Source organism: Cervus elaphus, chromosome 18, assembly GCF_910594005.1.
Source record: "Cervus elaphus chromosome 18, mCerEla1.1, whole genome shotgun sequence".
In the NCBI taxonomy this organism is placed as follows: Eukaryota; Metazoa; Chordata; class Mammalia; order Artiodactyla; family Cervidae; genus Cervus; species Cervus elaphus.
This window is the reverse complement of record NC_057832.1, coordinates 105,152,913-105,176,163: the sequence shown is the minus strand read 5'-3', so window position 1 is coordinate 105,176,163 and position 23,251 is coordinate 105,152,913. Positions and strand designations below refer to the sequence as shown.

The following is a 23,251-nucleotide window of genomic DNA, read 5'->3' as shown; positions in this document are numbered from 1 at the left end:
ATTCATTTATTGATACACTGTGAATAATAAGTAAAGGTGTTCTTCAAGTAAATTTCGGACTTATCAGTCAGATTCAAGAGCACCTGGCAATGTTTCTGCAGAAGGTGCACTTGGTATTCAGATTGGGTACTAGTTCTTGTGAAATTATTCCAAAACAATCAAATATGGTACCAGTAAGTTGTTGCTTTGTAAGGTGACTTTATATATGTTTCCAGGCAATAAAATAAATTTCAGAAATTTGGAATCTTAAGTTTTTTGGCTATAGTACTATATCAGAAGTAAGTATTAGTTATATGAGTGCCAAAGCTTTTGTTCATGTGCTGGATTAAAGTTTTTTATAGAAATTGCTTGCTTGGTCAGTGTTGTAATGTTTATAAAGATTTTTGTTTTAAGTCAGTTAAAATGGACTTGAAGTTAGCAAATCTGTGTTACTTTACTATGTTACTGCATTTTCTCTTATGGAAATCAAATTTTACTATTGTTTGAGGCACAAAAGTTTCTTTAATTAGTTGTGTGTGGTGTGTATGTGTTTGTGTGTGTATGTGTATACACTTACATATGTCTTCTCTTAAGGTTATGATTAGGCTATTGAAGTATTAAAAATGTGTTGATTTTAAGAACCTGTGGATGACATTTCAGTAACTTTTATGCCCTCTGTTAAGCACCTAGAAAAATAGAATTTTTTCAGATTTTTAATGGGGAATGTGTTTATTATGGGCACCAACTAAATAATGGATTAGTATCCTTTTTAAACATTACTCCCCCCTGCCCCGGCCCCAAACTGTTGTTTCACTCGTCGTTTTTGGAGAGTCTAATTAGACTGTAAGTTGTTCAAGGATAAAGATTTTATCTTACACTTGTGTCCCCAACATCTAACCTAATATTTTGCATCGGAGTGCTTCAGTAAATGTTAAGATGAAAAAATGTCTATTTTTCAGGCTTTGGTTGTAGGAGAATAAATTTACTTTAATTTTTATTTTTTTACAGCCCTATTGACAAACCTTCTGATTCTCTCAGCATAGGGAATGGTGATAATTCTCAGCAGGTAAGATTGTGAAACTGTGTTCCCTTATTTACCTGCCATCTGCTGATATAAGGCCGTCTATGCAAGTGAATTTTCTAGATAGTGAAAAATACTTTAAATACTGAAACAATTTAAAAACACTTTTAGTGAGCATCTTTGTTAAATGAATAATAATTAGCCATCTTTTTCTCCACAGAATAGAGCATAATGTAACCCTTTCTTGATGATGCAGAAGTATCATTATGACCATATGTTACAGTTGCTGTTCATTGTTTAGTCCCTAAGTCATGTCTGACTCTTTGCAACCCCATGGACTGCAGTACACCAGGCTTCCCTATTCTGGAGTTTGCTCGAACTCATGTCCATTGAGTCAGTGATGCCATCCAACCATCTCATCCTCTCTCGTCCCCTTCTCCTCCTGCCCTCAATCTTTCCCAGTATCAGGGTCTTTTCCAGTGAGTTGGCTCTTCTCATATTGTAGCTTCAGCATCAGTCCTTCCAGTGAATATATATTTAGGGTTGATTTCCTTTAGGATTGACTGATTTGAGCTCCTTGCAGTCTAAGGGACTTTCAAGAGTCTTCTCCAGCACCACAGTTCGAAAGCACCAATACTTCAGTGTTCAGCCTTCTTTATGGTCCAACCCTCACATCTGTACATGACTACTGGAAAAACCATAGCTTTGACTGTTTGGACCCTTGGCAGCCGAGTAATGTCTTTGCTTTTTAATATGCTGTCTAGGTTTGTCATAGTTTTTCTTCCAAGGAGCAAGTGTCTTTTAATTTCATGGCTTCAGTCACCATCTGCAGTGATTTTGGAGCCCAAGAAAATAAAATATGTTACTCTGCTATGTACCAATACATTAGTGTCCTTAGAATCCCTGATAGTCATGGTCTTTTTGACCCTACATGAAATGGTCCCAGACTAACATGCCTTCTGCATTCTTGATTTTGAGTTGTTTCTCTGTCCTGTGCTCCCCTGTCCCTTGTTGTCAACTTTCAACTTTTTTTTTTTAAATCTTATTGAGTTGATTTACAATGTTGTGTTAATTTCTGCTGTAAAACAAAGTGACTGAGTTATACATATATTCTGTCCCATATTTTTTTCCATTATGTTTTAGGATATTGAATATAATTCTCTCTGAAATGCAGTAGGATCTTTTAATCCACTTTATATATATGTTTGTATCTGTTAGTTCCAAACTGACTTTAATTTTCTGTTTCTTTCAATGAACTTTTCCCCAAGTTTCCCTCATTCCTCAAATGACTTTGGGCTTTGAAATGGTTAAATCAAATAGTTAACTTCAGAGTTGTATCCTGTATGATACTGAATGAGGTCCTAATCTGTAGAGCATGCTTTGTATGATATTGCCTATTTGCTAGCTTTTCACTACACCTTCTTACTTTCTGTATACCCTCTTACTTTAGTTTGAATTTTAAAAAAAAAAAAGTGTTCTAATCTCTTCTGTAAAGAATGTGGTTTCCCACAATGCGAAATCTAAATTACACTGCTTTTCTAAACTTTTTGTTCACGAGTTCCATGAAAGAATTTGAAAATCTGCATGTCCCCGTGTATATTTTAAGTTAACATTAAATATTTTTTCATAATAAGTTTAAAATAGCCACAAAAGATGTGATTTCCAGCTTACTATAAATTTTGGTATTTTTAAATAAATAGGCTATATTGGTTTTTAATTAGTATTCGAGAGATTTAGTATCAGAATGTTTTGTTACTCCCTCATCCATTTACACAAGCTCGTCTTTAACAATCGGAAATTTTACATCCTTCCTTGGCCTCATTTTTTTTTTTTAATAAAAAAATTAATCATTTAACGTAAAAGCTAAAATTGTATTGGAAATTTACTTCTTAATGAAGCAGATTGGGCATTTTAAAATTAGTTTTCTTGTATCCATGGATGAATATTACCCTTTGGCACAAGGAGATGTTTCAGCAGCCATCTAATCGTGTTTTCGTTTTTCTAAATAAAAGTGCTGAGATATCTTGTTCATATATATAAGTAAATGGAAGAAAGAGTATTATGTCAATATCACTCAAATTTTCAAACTCTTGAATTTTAAATACCTAAGAATCATATTAAGATTTATTATAAAAATTAGTTATAATGATGTGTTTGGAAACAACTTGATTAGATATTTTCGTTTTGTTTAAAACCAAAGTATTGGGAATCACTTAGTTTGCCAAAGAAAATGTAGTCCTTAAGAGTCAGACACGCTGTCATTACTAATCTGAATATTTCTAATAAAGTTGTGTTTGGCTTCCAGAAAGTTTTCACTGTTGGGCAAAATACTTTGGTTAGACCCCAGAGAGTAAGAAATAGTGAGAGAAATTAGGTTGTAAAAGGAGAGGATACGGACTGTGTCTTTTCAGGAGTTTACATAAAAAAGTACATATGTAAGTTGATATTTTTTTGGCTGCACTGTGTGGCATGTGGGATTCTGGTTCCCCTACCAGGGATCAAACTGTGCATGCTCCTTACAGTGGAAGTGTGGAATCTTAATCACTGAACTGACAGGGAAGTCCGAAGTTGATTTTTTGAAAATTCACACAGTCCTAAAAAAAGTCTCTTAAGTATCCCGTTTTTGAAGAGCACTATTCTAGTACTTTTCATTGCAAGCCCTTTAAAGTATGGCTTATTATTGTATATAGTATAAATTTATGTTGATTATTCTTTTCTTTTCCTATTTTATTTAGATATCTAACAGTGATACACCTTCACCACCTCCTGGTTTATCAAAATCCAATCCAGTCATCCCCATCAGTGCATCCAATCACAGTGCACGGTCTCCTTTTGAAGGAGCAGTAACTGAGTCACAGTCGTTATTCTCAGATAATTTTCGCCATCCCAACCCTATCCCAAGCGGGCTTCCTCCTTTCCCCAGCTCCCCACAGACTTCCAGTGACTGGCCTACAGCACCAGAGCCACAGAGCCTCTTCACATCAGGTACATAACAACACTGTGTGTATGAGTAGTGATACTCAGACTAAAACCAGACCTTCGCTGGGTGTGCTGTTACGCTGCTTTTGTCCTCCTCTTTTTTCATAAAAATGTAAACATTTAAATTGCAAGAAATTGTATGATTTTGGTAAGAGTTGTATGATCTAGAAATTACTGTGTTAACAGATTTCTCCAGAAATGAAGGATTAGATCATTTTTTCAATATTCAAATACTTATTCCTCTAGGAAGTATTAATAGGAAAGGCTTACAGTTTTTAATTAGATTTATATTTATACAGTTATATTTTATAAAGTGTTTTCCCAGCTGACAAAAAAGTATGTCAATATCGAATGTTATATTTTGGCATTTTGAACCATTTCCAGTTTCATTCATTTTGTTCTCATTAATGTGAAAGATAGCATAAAATTAAGACAATGTAAAAAAATATAAATATAGATACTTTTTTCATTGTTATAGTAGTATATAAAGCATATATTCAAAATTATTTATACTTGTGTCTTTGAGAAATACATTTTAAAAATAAACTTAAATTGAATTCTCTGACCATATTTACTACTTTATTTCATTTAAACAACTTATTCTGGGTTTTGATAATGAATAGTTGAGGGTATGATTTGGGTTTCAAGTAGTACTTTGTTTTCCTTGATTAGCAAAATCAATCTGTATCATTCACTTTTTGAAGTTAGTAACTTAAAAATGAAACCATTGTTTAAAGTATCTGAGGCCAATTATAATTTTACAGTCTTAATGTTCTAAGAAATCTTAACAGATTTTGCATGTATTTATTTGCCTTTGTGTTATATAGTATGATGTTTCACTAGTATAGAAGTGAGATATATGTTTTAAATTTATCACTGATTTTCTTCCCATCAGAAACAATCCCAGTATCATCCTCTACAGACTGGCAAGCAGCGTTTGGCTTTGGTTCTTCTAAACAACCAGAGGATGACTTGGGTTTTGATCCCTTTGATGTCACTCGAAAAGCCTTAGCAGACTTAATTGAAAAGGAACTGTCAGTCCAAGACCAGCCTTCCCTTTCGCCCACATCTCTTCAGAACTCCTCGTCACACACTACAACCGCCAAAGGTCCAGGCTCTGGATTCCTACATCCTGCTGCACCTACAAATGCCAACTCTCTGAATAGTACCTTTTCCGTCTTGCCACAGAGGTTCCCTCAATTTCAGCAGCACCGAGCGGTTTATAATTCATTCAGTTTTCCAGGCCAGGCAGCCCGCTATCCTTGGATGGCCTTTCCACGCAATAGCATCATGCACTTGAACCACACAGCAAACCCCACCTCAAATAGTAATTTCTTGGACTTGAATCTCCCGCCACAGCACAACACAGGTCTGGGAGGGATCCCTATAGCAGGTAGGTTTGTTTATAGCCTTTGAGAATTTGTGAATATCTCTTGCCTGCAGATTGTTGGGTGGGTAGGGAGGGTACTTTTGGATAACAGAAAGTGTTTATCATTAGTCTTGGAAATTTCAATGGGAAACACTCTTTATCATAATCTAAAAAAATTTTAATTGGATGGATGCCTTGTAATATTGAGCTTTATAAGGATGGTGGAGTATTATACCTGGTTATTGCTCGGAAGCATTTTACTTAATAGCATAGTTACCATACTTTCTTATGGCATATAAATCTTTTTCAAATGCAAAAAAAATGGGCTCTGAAATTATGGTGCCATAATGTCCAACACCAAAAATGCTGATTACACATTCTGAAAGTAAACTGGTTCAAAAAAAAGGTTTTAGAGATGATAATTAGTGAGAGCATGAGGGATAAAGCCACCCTCTTAACTCTTTTTGACAGTTTATTTTGACTGATAGACACACACTCACATCAAAACTCTGCTTATATAGTAAACGACATAATATTTGGGAACTCTTAATTTTCACAGACATATCATATGTGCACAATTATACTTTCTGTGAAAAATTGTTCAAGGAGAGATTTTTTTCCTTTTGGCCTGTCATGTTTTTGTTTCTGGGGTAAATATTAGATTCCTGTAAGTGACGCCAGAATATTTCTGATTTTGTACTGCTACCCTTGAAGGTTTCAGAACTTTTGACTTTTAAGGTCTCATATGATATTTTTTAGACCAACTGACTTCTATATTTAAATGAATCTTTCTTATTAATAGTTTTTCAAAGTTTGATTTGGGCTTTAGCTATGACTGGTGAAAGAGTTTGTTTTCTCTTGATTCTGAAGAGAATCAAGTAGAATAGAATAGTCATTCACTCTGTCACATAACTCATAAAATTTGTTTTTATCCCTTGTCTTGGCCTTTGTGATATGGCATGGCACAGCATTATTGTGATAATGTGCTACCACCAGCAAGACCTTTGTTCTCTTGTTTTTAGCAAGGTTGATAGATAAATTTTCAGAGATCCATCAAAATTCTTTGACTCTATTCTCTTTGTGACTACAGCATTTGAATTTCAAAACAAGTAGGTAGGTTAAGAGAATATGGTGTGTGGCTTTTGATACAGTCAAGTTAATTTACGCATAAGAGTGATAGCACATGGGGTCGGTAGCTCAGTTGTTAACGAATCTGCCTGCCATGCAGGAAACCGGGTTCAATCCCTGGATTAGGAAGATCCCTGGAGAGGGAAATGGCAACCCACTCCAGTATTCTTGCCTGGAAAATCCTATGGACAGAGGAGCCTGGTGGTCCCCATCCACGGGGTTGCAAAGATCAGACACGACTTAGCAACTAAACCACCACCACCACGGTAGCACCTAATGTAGTGGTTTGCACGTTGGTGGGACTCATGATATTTGTTCATTTGATTTTGGTAGTTAGTAGGTAATCGAGAGTGACATTTTTCAGTCTTCTTCTACATGATATTCACTTGAGAAATACTAAGTGTTCAGTTCCTGGTATTCATTTTTTTCCAAGACAGTATATTAGAATGTAAGTTTGTTTTGTTTTCCTTTGTTTCAATCATTTAGAAGTGTGGAATTTAAATTACTAGTAGTGTATCTCATAACATAACACCAAAAATTTAATTTCCCCTAAATATTCTAAACATTTAACAATAGAATATTAGACCAATTACTATGAATATTTGGGTATCTGCCCAAGAATGAACTAGGCCATGTGGATAATGCAGAAAAACTTTAAAATGCAGATATTATTTCCAGATACTGTATAGTGTAGTTGACAAGATAAAATAAGGCTGTGTATGAAGGTGGCAACTATTTGATACTGGAATGCAAGACACATCAGTGGAGCCTATAAATTGTTGGGGAAGCATCATTGAGGAAGTAGGAATTGATCTGTATCCTGGATTTGGGTTAGCAAGAGGGAAAGGGCAAGACCTTTTGTGTTGGTAGAAACTCCCAAATAAAGGCATAGAGGCAAAATTTAGAGTGTCATTACATTAAGAAACAATAGAACTACCTTCTGTACCAGGAGGTGCTTCATGTGTTCTCTAGAGTGGAGGAGAGGATGGGGAGCTCGGTCAGGGAGGCAGAACAGCGTGGGCTTGATATGATAGGAAGGAGGATGCCTTTGTGGAACTCTAGTTCTTAGCTGTCTTCATCGTGACTTTCATTTGACTTATTATGTGACCATCCTCAAAAATTATCTGTTCTTCTGATTTCATAGTTATCATATTGTCCATTAGTGTAAAAAGAGCAGGTTTAAACCAAATATTTTTTAAGCTGGTAAATATTCCAGAAATGCCACAGGAGTGATGAGTAATCACTGATTTTTGAGGGTAGTTGTCCTCATGTTAGTCATTTGAAATCTTCATCTAGAGTAGATACTTTATGAAGAAGAATGTGGCATTAAATCATCATCCTGTCCTCCTGGGTTTTTCTTTTCTTTTAGCATATACTCAACCACAGAGCATAAAATCCTTTTTTTTTTTTTTCCAGAAATTCTAAGAATGAAGTCACCGACTATAGATTCTGAATCACTTTTCTGTTTTCTGGGATGTGGGAGTTTGTTATTTCAGTTTCTTGACTGTGCATACTAGCTTGGTATTTAAGTGGTGACTTACAATTAAGCTTATTTTTAGAGAACTCTTAAGGTCCCCATGGCTAAAGAAATTTTAGTGTTAATGCACTGAAATATTTAAAATTGATATCAAGAGTTATACAGAACCCTTCCATGGCCTATATATATTTGGCAAATACCTCAGGATGCTGAATGTGTGAAGCCTCAAAACAGGATAGTTTTATAATTGTAGCCAAATGATTGAGGTTTTGCCGTAACAATTAGAAATGACAACCTGAAATTCTGGAAAACTGTGTACATCTTAACTGTGCATTTTTTGAAGCAATTTAATATGTAGGCAATGTCTGCCTCCCACCCCTAGTTATAACTCAGCTGTACTTGAGTTGAACTGTTGAAAAAGGTTTAACTCTATTTTCTGCAGTGAATATCATGGTTTCTTACACAGGGTAACTGTTAAGAGCTTCATAAAGGAGAGTACATAGGTTTCAGCGAGGTCTTAAGATACGCTTAGACAGTATTCAGTACTGGAAAAATCATATGTATTTGTTCTTTAGATATGTAGAGCAAGATGGGGTTCCTGACTTTTAGTTAGGAGTAAGTAGTCACCTTTGTATCTTACACATGTCTGTATTTATTATACATTTGTATTTAAATTTTAAGTTTTGGTTTGTTTCAGTTAATTATTAAAAATTGATATATCTGAAATCTATCATGGGAAGGACAGTTGCCCTAGGTTTGACATAAACATGGTTTCCATTTCCTCTGCCTAATTGAAAACATTTTTTAAATGTTGAAAATTAGTTATTTCCTTAAGTGAAATCTTTTTAGCAGCATTTTCTTGGCTGCATATCCAGTTTTCTAAATTGAGAAGGGTTTTTGGAATAAATATTCTTGAGGGAAAACTTGGATTAGTAACCAGTAATAGGGAAGTCCATTCAGACCTTCCTTGTTATTGGAACTGTGTGCTTTTGTTTTAAAAAGTAACTTTTCCTGTTCCAAAAAATGACCTGCCTGTTCAACTCCTTCATTTTAGGAATGGCAAAGCTATGTTCTGAAAAGGTTAAATAATTTGTTAGGAGTCACACATTCAGTTAGTAGTAGATTTAAGATAGGAACCCAGGGCTCAGATTCAGTAAGTGAAATGTTTTTCACTACAGTATTGATGTTCTCTATCATAAATGAAGATTACTGGCATTTACTTTAACTTGGCTTTCTTCCCATAGTAATTGATTTTTGCTCTCACACTCTTGGGAGGTCCCTTTTTTATCTATTCATGAGACAATTGGCCCAGCTCAGGAATGTAACTTGCAGTTACAAAATAGAATGCATTTCATTGACTTGATGAAAATTAATCTCTTGCTTAGTTCTTATGAGTACCATGTCCTCACCAAGAACTCTAAAATTTCTTTTACACAGCTTTCTTGCTATATATTTGGGATTTATAGAATATTTGCCAATTTACTGAAAAACTATGAAATAACCGGTTCTAAAGACTCAAGTCTTTTTCTTCATGGTATCACTTAAACTATCTTTCCAAGTGTAACTTCGCAGATTTGTTTTTCAAAGAACTTTCTGCCAGGATGTTTTTATTCTATAGAGCTAAAAATTATTTGGGAAACAAATAATAATCTTAAGTCTGTGAGCATTGTTGTTTCAAAATATACCTAGAAAAATATTTAAAACTGTTCAAGATTAGATTTTTGTTCATGTTTTTGTTTATTCAAATTTACTTAAGAGAGGGCATTTAAAGAAAATTCTTTGTTTCTGAATTCACTGTTTTAACAGTGACTTGATTGAATTTTGAGTCATTTGTGAAACAAGTCACTTGTAGTCATTATCAATTATAGTTGGGAGACCTGATCTCATTTCATGTATAGTTCTCTGACCTAGAAGTAGTCATCTTACTTTCAGTCAATTGGATCATTGTATTGTTAGTATTTTACTATTTTCTCATTATTTCAAAAGTGCACATTGAATTTTCAGATGCTATATGGTAATTTGCTAAGCTAATATTTATATCTTTTAATTTCTTTTTTCTAAATATAATGACTGGTTTTAAAACATGGATTTGCCATTTTGCCCTTTACAAAACTCACATTTTCACTTCGGTGAATTTAGTTTTAATTTTTTTTTCCCCCCACAAAATACTACTTACTATTAGGAGTGTCTATATAAAAGGTCCAATTGGCTTGGAAAAGAATGGCTTTCCTGGTCTCTTTTTTTCCTTTTTGTATATTTATAATTCTGAATCTATTTTGTTCTTAAATCTGACATAGTATTAAATTTAAGGGTGTGATTAGAGTGTAACTGCTTTCTAGGTACTTGATAAGTTTATATTTTAAAATTCATGTCTTGTTTCACACTCGCATTACAGCCATTAAGCATGTATTTTATATATGTATCAGTATTCCAAATATTGAAATCATTTTTAAAGGGACTGTTAACAAATCTAGTCACCCATAACTAGACCATGACTGACTTTTCCACAGGGGAAGAAGAGGTGAAGGTTTCGACCATGCCACTGTCAGCCTCTTCCCATTCATTACAACAAGGACAGCGGCCTACAAGTCTCCACACTACTGTGGCCTGACAACAGAACTGAGAGGAGAGGATTAGACTCTGGGGTGCTTGCATGGGCAACCGGATTTTTGCATGATTCCTTTCTGATTTTGCATTTAATGTATACACCCAAAAGAGCCAACATAAACGTTCCTCATGCCTACAACTAGTGTGTTACCTCATAGAGCTGCTGAAGTATTTCTTCATTAGGCCTTTAACACAATTTATTAGCATAATAATTTTGGCATTGTTTCTCATGAGTGATACTATTTTTTAACTCACACAAATAAACTTGTAGTACTAATTAAGATCCCAGATGAGATTAGCTAGAATTGTTACTTTGGCTCTGTTATTGAAAATATTCAAAGATAATGGTAGTTCCTTGTTTTCTGGCTTGTGAAAAAATGGTAATATCCTAATATATTCATGAGAAATTTGGAAATTAAGAAGATAATGTCTATTGCATTCTTTGAATACTTGAGAAGAAAGAATACATATAAAACAAAATTGGTGGTGTCATTTAATGCCCAGAAGGATGTTATCAGTAATTGTTTGTAGTTGTATGGATTTATGTCCTATATTATGCATTACCTGTTTAGAAACTGTTTTTGTTCTTTCTCATTTGCACATTTGCACTTTCTTTTTGAATGGTTGTTAATTATATAGAGACGCTTAAAAGATAATTATTATAGACTAAATGCAATATAATCTCTTTCCTAATGCACTGCCTAGTATACCAGGAAATGCCTCAGAAACAGAATTTCAACTTACAGTTGATTTATCAGAAACTTGAATATGGGGTAAATATTGTATGTGAGAAGCAACCATAGTAGTATAAAACTTTTATTGAAAAAATGGTAGTTCTGTGAGATATTTGTTTGGAAATTTCATTGTTTCACAATTGAAATGTGATAATAAAACTATATTACAAGTTCCTGACCAGAATGAGACTAAGGTGGAAGAGAAGAGATTGGGGATCCTCTAAAATTAGGCCACGTAAGTTGTCATAGGTAATTTTAATCACAGAGAATAGTGGTGTACTTTATTAGGATATAATGTGAAGTGATTTTTGGATAATAAACAATTTCTTGAAATAGTTTTAAAGCTGATAATGAAAGAAAATAAGCTGAGTTCAATACTCAGCATTAGACAAAGCTGGTTCAGAAAACATGACTGTTGCTGCCTAAATTAAGCATCTGGGAAGAAAAGGGAAAGTCAGATCTCCTCTTGGGATTTTCAAAGGACAATTGTGATATAAAAGATATGCCTTAATTTAAAAAAATATTAAAAGAGTAGCATGAATACCAAAAAAGGAAGCCTAAAGATTTAAAATAATAATGATGATGGTGATGATAATAATAATGAAACACCTTACTGGGAACTGATAATAATATCATGTTGGAGTTGGAGTTTTCAGGGTTACCTCTCTATGTAAAGTCTAATAACCTTCCATTAAATAAAATACACAAATTAAATGGCTTTGTCCTTAAGTATAGGAGGTAAACTAAAATCCATTCTTAGATATTCTTCAATTTGGTTAGCTGAGAGTATAGAAACAACTCTCTAGCCATTTAAATTATTCTTGTAAAATTTCTGCATAAATGACAATCTCAGCTTTTGATTTAGGAATGACTTTAGGACAGCATTATAAGAAACTTAGCAAATACAAATACTGTAAATTCGTTAGAAGCCTTTTAGTATGTGTTGAGTATGAAGCCTTTTAGTATGTGTTGACTGTGGTTTCATTTTCACTATAAGAGGCCAAGACATCCACTTAATGCCTCCTGTGGTGCTGAGGCTCCTTGGCCTTGTGGACAAACTCGGGTTCCCTGCTAGGGCTTACTTAGTGCATAGTTTTCTCCAGCCTTCAGAGCAAGCCTTTCATTGCTTGACTCTTCTTATGAAAACATAAGAGGTGGTTAGCTCTCATTTACGTTCTTCTCTGTGTTGAGAAATACACCTGTTAAACAAGGCTTTCTCCTGTGGTAGCTTTCTCTCCTTTCTCATTCCTGGCCATTGCCACAAAACTGTCAGAATTTATCTGATTTGCTAGAGCCCAGAACTGTCTTCCTGCCTGCTTCCCCTCCTATGCCACCTTATACATACACACTGTAAACAGAAAAATGCTTTCTTGGGTAATTAGGCTTCAACTTAGATATTTTCATGTGGATGAAAGATGATCATTTAACTAACTTTGTAAATCTAAGACTTTGTAAGCCTAAAAAATTAAGCTTCACTATTTTGCTTACTTTTATGTATGTTACGGTTTTTTTAAGTGAAGTCCTAAAATCAGTCAAAATTAATTGTACTAAAACTCAGAAGAAATTACACAACATGTACAAGAAAGTCCTGCTTCACATAGCAAGTAAAGTGATGAAGCCAAGTGATGATAAAGAATGAGAAGTTCTAAAAACTTCAGATTAGTTTTTGATAAATTCCTTGCATGACTGATATGTCATGCACAAGGGAAACTTTATATGCTTTTCTATCCTTAACTTTTCAAAAGTGACTAGTCTTTTCCTTAAATCAGAAATGTTTAACCTGGAATACAAAACTCCTTGGACGTGCTTATGAGTTGTATGTGTGTATAGATGTTCATTTTTTTTCTGGGGAGAATATTCGTATTTACTAGACTTGTCAAAGTGTTTGGTGACCGACCTCTTCCCCCAGCCTAAGTGGGGGAAAATGTTAAAAAGACATTTAGAGCATCACTTCTTAGTGCCACAGTAGGATATAGACCTTGACTGAATAATTTTGATCATATGATGAATGTCAAGTGCCTTTTTTTATTTTCTTAAAGATTCCATTAGGAAATATTTTCTGATTAATAATACTTTCCTTTTCATTCTACTGTTGCATTTGTTTTTACAGGCGGCACTTTTGTATACTCTCCTCTTACTTCAGCAGAGCATTGATTAAATATTTGAGTGCCTGTTCTGTGTAGTGGCTCAAGCTAGATCTTGAGGGATACCAGTTAAATAAATTATAGATCCTATTATATATTATCAAGGATAACAGTCTTGTGACAATTTTATTTCAGTTATTTCTATAGGGTCACCTCTTGATATATTTTAATTACAAGAACAGCCACACTAGTCCACTCATTTCATTATTCATTGCTTTGACAGGGCAACGAAGGATATTGAATACTGATACTTGACATTTTGAAATATGTGATAATTTAGAGAGAGTGAAAAAAATTTTAACAGGGGAGACATACATTCATTATTCTGATTAAAGTATTGCTCAGTCTTGGGCATATACTCATGTCTTATTCTTTAGTGTTGTGGTAGTTAAGTATAGATTCATATATATATATATATATATTCTTTTAAAGAAAGCTTCATTGCATTGTGTGCACGTTTTACTGACATGGCTCCTATCTGTACAGTATTCCAAGCACCTGCAAGACTGACAGAGCTCTCTTCTGCTGTGATCCAGGTACATAGGGAGCTCCTCATACAGAGGCATTACATCACAGAGTCAAGAGCAAGGAACGAATTGCGGGTTTATTGAAACTCACAAAATGAAGACCACCAAGTTACGTGTGCATATATAAAAATGAGAGGACATTTTATCCTATATTGAGTTGTAAGGTTTTGGATTCTTTTGTTTATTTGATGATGAAGCTTTCCCATATCTGCTTAAGAGATGCATATCATACAGTTGAGAGCACAATAACTTAAAAAAATTTTTTTTCTTTTAAAGAGGTGATACTGGAAAATAACGATATATATAATGTCTTTTTCTATAAAATATAACTAAGTCATTTATCTGGTTTCAAGCTAGTTCTTCTGCCGCTAGTGCTGCGTCTTTCTCCTCTCAGTCTTTTTGTCTGAATATGTACTGTGTTGTCTCCTTGTGCTGAATAGTCACACATGAAATGCTGAGTGAGCCAGTTAGACACTTTGCTGATGCAGAAGTAAAAATAGGATTTAGAGAAAGAAGTTATTCAGGGCAGATTTGGAAAAAAGCTTCATAGGAAATGTCTCACTTTTTGCTTTTGAAGGATGGCTTGAAATTAAATGATGGAATTGGAAAATACAGTAAAGGGAACAGATTGAATGAAGAATTAGGGATGGAGATTAGCATGGTCTTTGGAGGGTCAGGAGAAGATGGTAAGGAGATGGACTTGTCTGAGGTATTACAGGTCATGTAGGAAGGTGAGGTAAGTGTGCAAAAGCCTTGATAACTAGGAAGAAGAATTTAGTCTTGATGTAGATGTGGTCAGTGGTAGAGAACTACATGTTCTTTGGCAAAGATGTAACTTGATTGCAGCGTTTTAAGATTAATACATTTGCTGGAAATTAGTACTAGTTAGAAAGTAGTTCCTATATATCATTGCTGACCAGTGAAAACAAGATGGCCTGGACACGAATAGTAATACTAGTAGGATTGCAGAAGAAATTATGAATTACAAGTCAGAATGAGATTCAGGGAAAGGCCTTTGGTTTTGGCCATGTCTCTAGTGACCTTTAGAAATGCTTCTTTCATAAAAAGATACAGATGGAAGGGCAGATTTCTAGGATTCATGAGGAAATGTCAAGGATGTAGATGCAGCAGTCATTGACTAAAGACATTTGGCAACAAAGGGGAAGAGAAAAGCAAGATGCTGACTAGACAGGTTGTGTATCTTAGAAGGCATTGCTTTAAGATCCTTCTCTCTCTCTCTTTAGCTGTTAAGTCATGTCCGACTCTTGTGACCCCATGGACTGTAGCCTGCCAGGCTCCTCTGTCCATGGGATTCTCCAGGCAGGAATACTGGAGTGGGTTGCCATTTCCTTCTCCAGGGGATCTTCCCGACCCAGGAATCGAACCCGGGTCTCCTGCATTGCAGGCAGATTCTTTACCAACTGAACTATGAGGGAAGCCCTGCTTTAAGATAAGGGAGCTGAATATTTAATGCAGAATTTACAGAGTTAAGTGAGAGAATAGCATAGATAGTATGGAAGAGAAAATAGGCTAACCAGTGGGGTAAAAGATTTCTGTAGGTGTTAGGAAGAGATACACCCAAGATGAGGTTAGGTTATGGGCTTAACTTAATTGAGATGGGCTATATCTTCCTTTGTTGTTTGTAAAAAACAATCTGAAAATCTAGGCAAAAGAAGGTGAGATTAGAGAAAATGAGATTAGATGAAGGTGCTCATATGAGTAATTCTTGGATGCATATCATGTGAGAAAATGAGGATGAAAGACTGGAGTTGGGAACCTGTTTTTTAAAAAAAAAAGCGGGAGAGAAAGAAATAAGTCTGTGAGAATAAGCCTAGAAGTTCATCAGAAAGAAATTTAAGAATTGTTGAGTCAAGATAAGGATCAAATTTAAAAGAGTCAGATATGTATAGTTTTGTATGTTGTGATGATTCAACAGGAGTGGACAAAGCATGTATGAGATTTTGGTTAGAGGGTGAAGAAAAAAAGAACACAAAGATGTTTAAGAAGGCAAAACTAATGATATAATCTTGTGATCCAGAGTTCATTGATTTTATATGTTGATGAGGACAAAGAACCAGTATAGTACTGTTAAGAGAAGGACAGATGAGGAGACTAGTCAGCGTGATGACCACTCAGCACTACCTGACAAGTGAAAACCAGAAAAAGGATTGTAGATGGATGTCTTACATTAGGGCTGGAGGTTGGAAAGAAGGCAAGCTTTCGTTACCCCTGTGGTCTTTACTCACCCAGCTTTCCCCTCTAGTTCTTTTGTCAAGAGTAAGAAGTCAGACTGTGTGAGAGAGAGTTGTAGAAAGCATGGTATTACCTGGGGAATCCTGAGTCATGTTTCCTGTAAGTTGAAGGTGATCCAGAGGAAAACATCCCACAGTGGAGTGAACATTGCTTCCTCAAAGCACAGTAGGAGGATGTGAACACATAGTTCAAGGGAAGGCCTGGGGAAAGCCAGAGATGAGATTGGACAGCGTAGGTAACCCCGGTGAGTGTGTTACTTATGATGTGAAAGGTTTAGACAGAGGAAGTAGGTGCATGTGACGAGTCTGGTAGCTTGGAGCTTTGGAGAGTCTACCCTAAGTTTGAGTTAGATAAAAATCTGGTTTACACCTATTGATACCTAGAATTGAAGGCAGGCCTATGCAGTTATAAGCTGCTTGAGAATTAGACTGAAGTACCTAGAAATTCCATGAACCAGATGGAAATTATTGTGCTCGAGAACCAATCCATTTTCTTCAGGTTCCTTCACACCAGACTTCATAAGCAGCTGTTGACTTCACTTTGTTCTTAGCCAGCTTCACATTTTATGATTATTTTCAAGTAGCTTGGAGCTACTTGAAAGGGAAGCTCCAACCCAACCCCTAAGAACATACTGTGCGTTGAACAGTTTGTTGTTGCAGCTCCTGCTTGGTCCTAAGACCCACTATGGTGCTGTGTTATAAGCAACAGCCTCAAAGCTTTTTTTCCCTTCCATATAATTTATAAAGCCTTTAAAGAACTCAGTACCTTTTTTTTTTTAAGTTGAAATTCACATAACATACAATTAACTACTTTAAAGTGTACAATTTGATGGCCTAGTAGGACTGTTCTTTAATTATCTTAAAGTTGAATAAATAACCCACTCTGGCTGTGAGAAATTTGGCCCGTCCTTGTTGGGGCTGTGTGGTAATAGCTGCATCTAGACTCAGGTAAAAATGTTTAAAGTAACTGTCTGAGTAGTTCTTAAGCGGTAATAATAGTCTTTTCTGTCTTCATGACATTTGACTAGTACATTACAGAAAAAATGGCTTCCTTAGCAAGGAAGCCTCGCTTTATATAAGCCTCGCTCTGTGTCTGAGGGTGAGATTGAGTGGGTATGTGTGCATGTACATTGATTTATATATATTAATTTTCATTTAAATTCTCTACTTGGTGAATATGGCAGAGGAAAAAGCCTCAGGCCATCTCCCTGTGACTTTTCATGTATTTATTCCTGCTGTGTTCTCATTAATTCTTGTGTTTAGGATAAGAGCTGTATTCGTATTCTGTCCTTCTCTAAAGTTTTTTTTTTTTTCTTAATGGGAATTAAAGTCCTGTTCATATGGAGCAAGGTTATGGTATAGGTGCCCACTTCACCCCTGGTTATGCTTTATCCGAACAAATATTTTCTTAGCTTTTTCTCATCAGTTTTCACTTGCACTACTGAACATATCTGTCCCATATCATACTCTTTAGGAAAACCTAAGGAAAGGATAAAGAGAAGAAGAAGAAGTTTTATTATATAGTCCTAAAACTTCAGAGCTATGAAACATATAGCATAGCCTTTAATGATCCTTCTTTTGAAGACCAAATAATAATAATGATATTAATATTTAAGGCTCAGAAGGATTGTTGTTTGCCCACAATCACATTCTAACAACAGTTTGAAGTTTTGTTAGCCTTCACCAATAAATATGCTTTCGTATATGTAATTCAAGGAGAAGAAAACATCAAGATTCAGAACATATCTCTTCTTTAAACTTCACTGTGTCCTGTAGTTTACTATAGTAGTTTTCAGAAGTCAAGGGCTTTCAACTGTGAATATCAATGCAAATAATTAATTAAGATGTTCAGATTGTCCATCTGTTGGCAACTGTAATTACAGATCCTATAAGTTGCTAAAACAGCTTTGTTAAATGTGGCCTAGTGATCTCGGAGTAACTTTAGTGCGGGGAGATTGAAACTTCACAGGTACTCTTAATGTGAGTATATGTAACTCAGGAAGAAAACTTGAAGATTCAGAACATATCTCTTCTCTAAACTTCATTGTGTCTTACAGTTTATTATAGTAGTTCTCACAAGTCAAGGGCTTTCAACTGTGAATATCAGTGCAAATAATGAATTTAAAGCATTCAGATTGTCCATCTGTTGGCAACTGTTATTAAAACAGCTTTGTGTTAAATGTCGCCTAGTGACCTTGAAGTAACTTTAGTGGGGGGAGATTGAAACTTCACAGGTACTCTTAATGTGACTTAAATACAGATGTCAGAACCAAAATAAAGAGTAAAACAGAGGTGGAGTTGATTTTACCCAGGATTTTTCTGCAGTGCCAAAGAACATTTAAGCATGGACCTGCATGACTACTAGACTGCTGATATCTCTAATACTACAGAGTGAAAAGAATTCTTAGAGTAACGGCACCAAGATGTACTGCACCCACACCAAAGGGGTGATCTCAGATTCATCTCTGAAGAGCTACTGTATGCTACACCATGTAAAATGATAGCACATCTGCTGATTTTTTTCCAATCAAGGAGGTTGTTGTTTTCAGCATAATGAAAAAGAGGGGAAGCTCCACAAGGATTTAAAGTTGATAATACCATCATCGTCTCCAAGAAGAAATGCAGGGATGCTGACTGCAATCAACTTTTATAGCCTAGCGCTGTTTCCTAATATGGTGAGATCTCCTCCCAAAGACTGTGCTAGCATTTCTACTCTGTTGTCATCAGTCTTGTGTATGGAAATAATGTGTCTATGGAGCAGAACATAGTGATCTGGAATATTGCTGGGATGTTTTTAAACATTGTCATTTTATGTGTTGGCATTGGCAAGAAAACTGACACTGAAGCCGTTCTTTTTTTTCTTTATTATGTCTATAAATTGAGTATTCACCTAAAGGAAAAGGAGGCCCTGGGTTATGACTTCATCAACAAAGTAGGAAGATTTCTTACTGACCTTAAGCTGAGTGTTATTTCACTTACGTTGTCTCTATTAAAATATAAGTTTTTATTAAAATTTGTGATTATGAATTACTGATAGCCCTATTCCCTCATCCCTTACTTAGGGTGTGATTTGCTACCAGGTATGGGTTTTTGGGGTTTTTGTTTTTACATCTAAACTGTTAATCACTAATTAACCTAACCATAGTCTTCCCCAGCCCTAGTCCCAGGTAGGAATGACATTTCTTGAGTCAGTGCTGCAAAACCTCACGTTTATTTTAAATGGCAGGTGATTGTAATGAAGCTTATTACTGAACTAAGCAGAGATCTTTCATAATTTCCAAATAAATACACACACCCCTGCAACTTTTGTTTTATAACATGCTTTCTGGTTTTAGTTTTGCCCGCTGTGAGTCTTACTCTGGTAGCTTGTGCTCACCTCTCTGTCCAGTTTTTTTTCTTCCTTTGGGCAAAGAAGAAGTTGCTTCTTTCTTTCTGCATGTAACTGCCCACATTTAGAGGGGGAGGTCTTGACTAGATCTTAAGGTGCACTTCCTGTGTGGTACCCCTGCAGGACCCTCGACAGGCCTGAGTTTTCCCTTTTCAGAGGAGAGGAACGGGCTCTGTCAACTCCCTGAGTGTTCGCTCAGTGCCTCTATGGTCATTTACCTCCAAGTTTCCTTCTCAGTCAGTCTTTTTGTTCTCTCTTAAAAACAAAACAGCACATTTAAGCCGAAAGTACAGTCTGGGTTGGGAGTAGATTGAGTAACAAATGTCTGATGGGTAGACTTTTGACTTTGCTAGATTGCCGTTATTCACTTGCTTTTACTTCTAAGTAATTCTAGCTCTTTAAAAATACTTTCTGGACAATACTACTGAAATTCAATGTTTCACAAATCATATGTGATTTTTAATAAAACTAATTTTTTTCCACTAAAAATTCTAGTTCCGTATACAGCTCCAGGAGATGGAGAAATAGGAATTGTTGTTTCTAATTTATATTTAAGACTAAATATATAATTTATATTATATTTTAAGACTGTTTTCATCTGATCTTTCTTTCCTTCCTGCTTTCCTTTCTTCAATGCTGATTGAGAATTGGTCTGTCAAGACTATCTCTGGCATTCTTTGCCAGTTGAACTACAATAAATCATAGCCAAGGATGAACACTTAAATATATTTTTAAAATAATTTTTAAACTAAGGCCACTTAGTGAACCTGATGGTAGGCATATAGCTGTTTAAATTCATCAGTAGGTAGGCCTTTTGAAATGCTATCCTCCAAAGGAGTATTATCTTTTATAGGTTTGAAAAGAATACAGTCTTATTAGGATGAAATCTCTTTAAATTGAGGCATTATTTGAAAAATTGAAAGCAAGAAAATGTCTGTATTTTCAACAGTATAAATAGTAAGGAAGAAAAAGCAGACTAGTCTTTTTTTATAAGATCATAAATTTCACATATGTATGTGAAAATAAAAAAGTAAATTTCAATTTATATTCTTATTTTGAAAAATCAAATGTTTATTTATAAAACAACCTCAAATTTTAACAAATACCTCTGGTTTGTGAAAATAGTACAGTGAAGAAGAAAGATGTATGCTTGATCTGTTTGGTTGGAAGTGTTTATTACTATGACCATATCCATTATCTATTTCATTTAGTTTTAGTATAATAATGAGGACTTTACTTCATTTCCTAAAACAATCGTTTTTCTAAAATTAAGAAGCAGTTTCTTATTTTAATGCCTAAAAAGATAACTTTCTAAAAATAAAGCTCATAGTTAGGTTATATTTCAGAGCATGGAAAATCACATTTCAGAGCATGGATAATTTTTAGTCGTCCTTTGAGGGTATTTTTGTGTCTTTGATATAAACCCTTAAGATAGGAGCCATCCTTCAGAAAAAGATGAGACTGACTGATCTTCAGTGTCAAAACAAAAGTGAGCTGTGTAATAATCAAATGAAGTAAAAACTGACTTTAGTGTTTCTAGTAACTTTTAGAAAATTTAGAAATCTTTAAATTTGGAAGATTATGAACATAAAAGTCTTAGAAATTTCAATGGACATACAACCCTATGAGGATTTGCTGCATGTGTGGCAAGATACTTTGGTCTGAATGCAAGCCTGAAGGGAACTTACACTCCCTTAAAAAATATTTTATTGGTACTAAACAATCGAAAGCTATCACTGCTTTCTTCAGAATAACCAAACTCCAGTGATCTGCTCAAGAAATAGAAAATAAGCAGAACAGCATGAAATGTAGGACGCTGCTGCAGAATGTTATAGCATCAAGCCCCAGACATAGCCAATAAACATTTGCTGAATGAAAACTTGTGGTTGAGAGGGTGATTTTGTATCTGATTATTTCTGGAGGTATGCAAAGCCTGGATCTGGATGTGCTTTGTGTTAAATCTGGACTTGTGGAGACATTAATCAGATTTGCTTACAAATAAGTTATCTTATCTCTTGGTTGAACTGTGATCCTCAGTTCAGTGTTAGGATTCGCCTCATCACTCCATAATCAGTCCTTCTCTACTTCTGAACTCTGGAAATGCAGCTTGTGACTATTCCTTATTTTCCCAAGACCACCGTGCTCCCTCCTCCATACACACAAGCTTTAAAAAATTTCACCTAACCGATAACCCTTCTTACCTCCAGTGTCTCATTTGTAATACTCACAAACATATACACACAATTCAGAAAACCTTTATAAATAGCTTATTTTCTAGAACTCTACTTAATGTAAGTACTGAAGAGCTACTTGGGGAACTTAGTACTTTCATAAGCAGGGCGCTCTCTTTAGGGAACTTATGATTGTTAAAGAATCTTTTTTCTTGGCTAAACCAAAATCTTTTTCCCATTTATGCTTCTTGTCAAATATGTGAAGGCAGCATCCACTTGTCTAATAACTTCTCGACTGAGGATGAAACATCCTTAGTCCTTTTAACCTTTTCACATTTAACATGGTCTCTAGTTCTCTTTAGTCCATTTCTCCTCCACATATTTCGACATGGAACTGAATGGCTTGCTTGAAATATGGAGGTTATACTTTAATAATCCAGATGTGATTAGAGAATCTACTTTTTCATTAACACTTTTCTTATTACTAATATTTGTATATTCCTTTATAGTTTACACAGTGTCTTTATAAAAATATCCTGTGGAGTAGATATTATCCCTATTTTGTGAAAGAGGAAACTGAGGCTCAGAGTGGTTATCATTTGTGATTGGCTCAGTGTCATACAGTTGCTAATTTGGACATTTCGCATCTATTTATGTGGGCTTAATGTTATTTTTTAAAAATTCTATTAACCCAATTGTTATGAAATGGTGTAACTAAAACTACTAAACCTTTTTTCATACATGTGACTGGTTAGTTAGATCTCTTCCATCCTGTACTTCCCAAATATATTTTTAAAAATCTGAATGTAACCATGTTAAATTGTGTGTTTGGATTTGGTGTAGTTAGAGTGTACCCTTGTTTATATATTACCATCTTAACAAGTTTATCGTATGAGACTATGTGATTATAAAGTGAGATAAATGTTATTAGTAACATTAATAGTGAAGAGTTTAAGGATTTTGATTTAGTAATAGTTGTAGTTTTAATAATTGATTCTGTCATCTCTAGAATTGGCTTTTTGTTTGCATGTTTAAATAAACTGTGTGGGTTTTGTTAAGTATAGTAAGAAGCATGGAGTCAAAGATAAGCCAAGCACTATCTCAGCAACTTTCAGACTAACACACAGTGTCTTAAGCTCTGTGACAGTTCATCTAAACACTGCCATCATCCATGCTGTACTTTAGAATCTTATACCAAAAGATTGCCATTAGAAAGCTTCCAGAAACTGCTGAATTCAGGATATATCATATCCTAGAAAGTCTGTCCAAAGAATAAATTACTCTGATATGGTTGGTTCTTTATGGAAATGCATTTTGGCTTTCATCGACAACTCTATTCCATTTGTTTTATGGGATTGATGTTTTGGTGGGATAGAGATGGAGTTGTGAAGTCTTAGCTGTGAAGTCTTTGAATTTGGGCAGGCAACAGAAGAAGAAAGGAAATGGATCCCAGAATTTAGAAGCAGGACATTTCC

At 35.0% G+C, this 23,251-nt stretch overlaps 1 protein-coding gene across 6 annotated transcripts in view; it reads left to right on the top strand.

The window, feature by feature from the left end:
* CNOT4 (CCR4-NOT transcription complex subunit 4) overlaps positions 1-23,251 on the top strand; it is a 149,657-nt gene that overhangs the window by 113,031 nt on the left and 13,375 nt on the right. For 4 of the 6 annotated variants that reach the window (XM_043873531.1, XM_043873529.1, XM_043873530.1 and 1 more), the window contains exons 8-10: positions 988-1,045; positions 3,736-3,985; positions 4,875-5,372. In XM_043873531.1, the coding sequence (XP_043729466.1) occupies positions 988-1,045; positions 3,736-3,985; positions 4,875-5,372 (806 nt within the window). Of the gene's footprint in view, positions 1-987; positions 1,046-3,735; positions 3,986-4,874; positions 5,373-10,463; positions 22,826-23,251 lie in introns of those variants that run through there. The other 2 variants (XM_043873533.1, XM_043873532.1) reach the window with 1 other exon arrangement.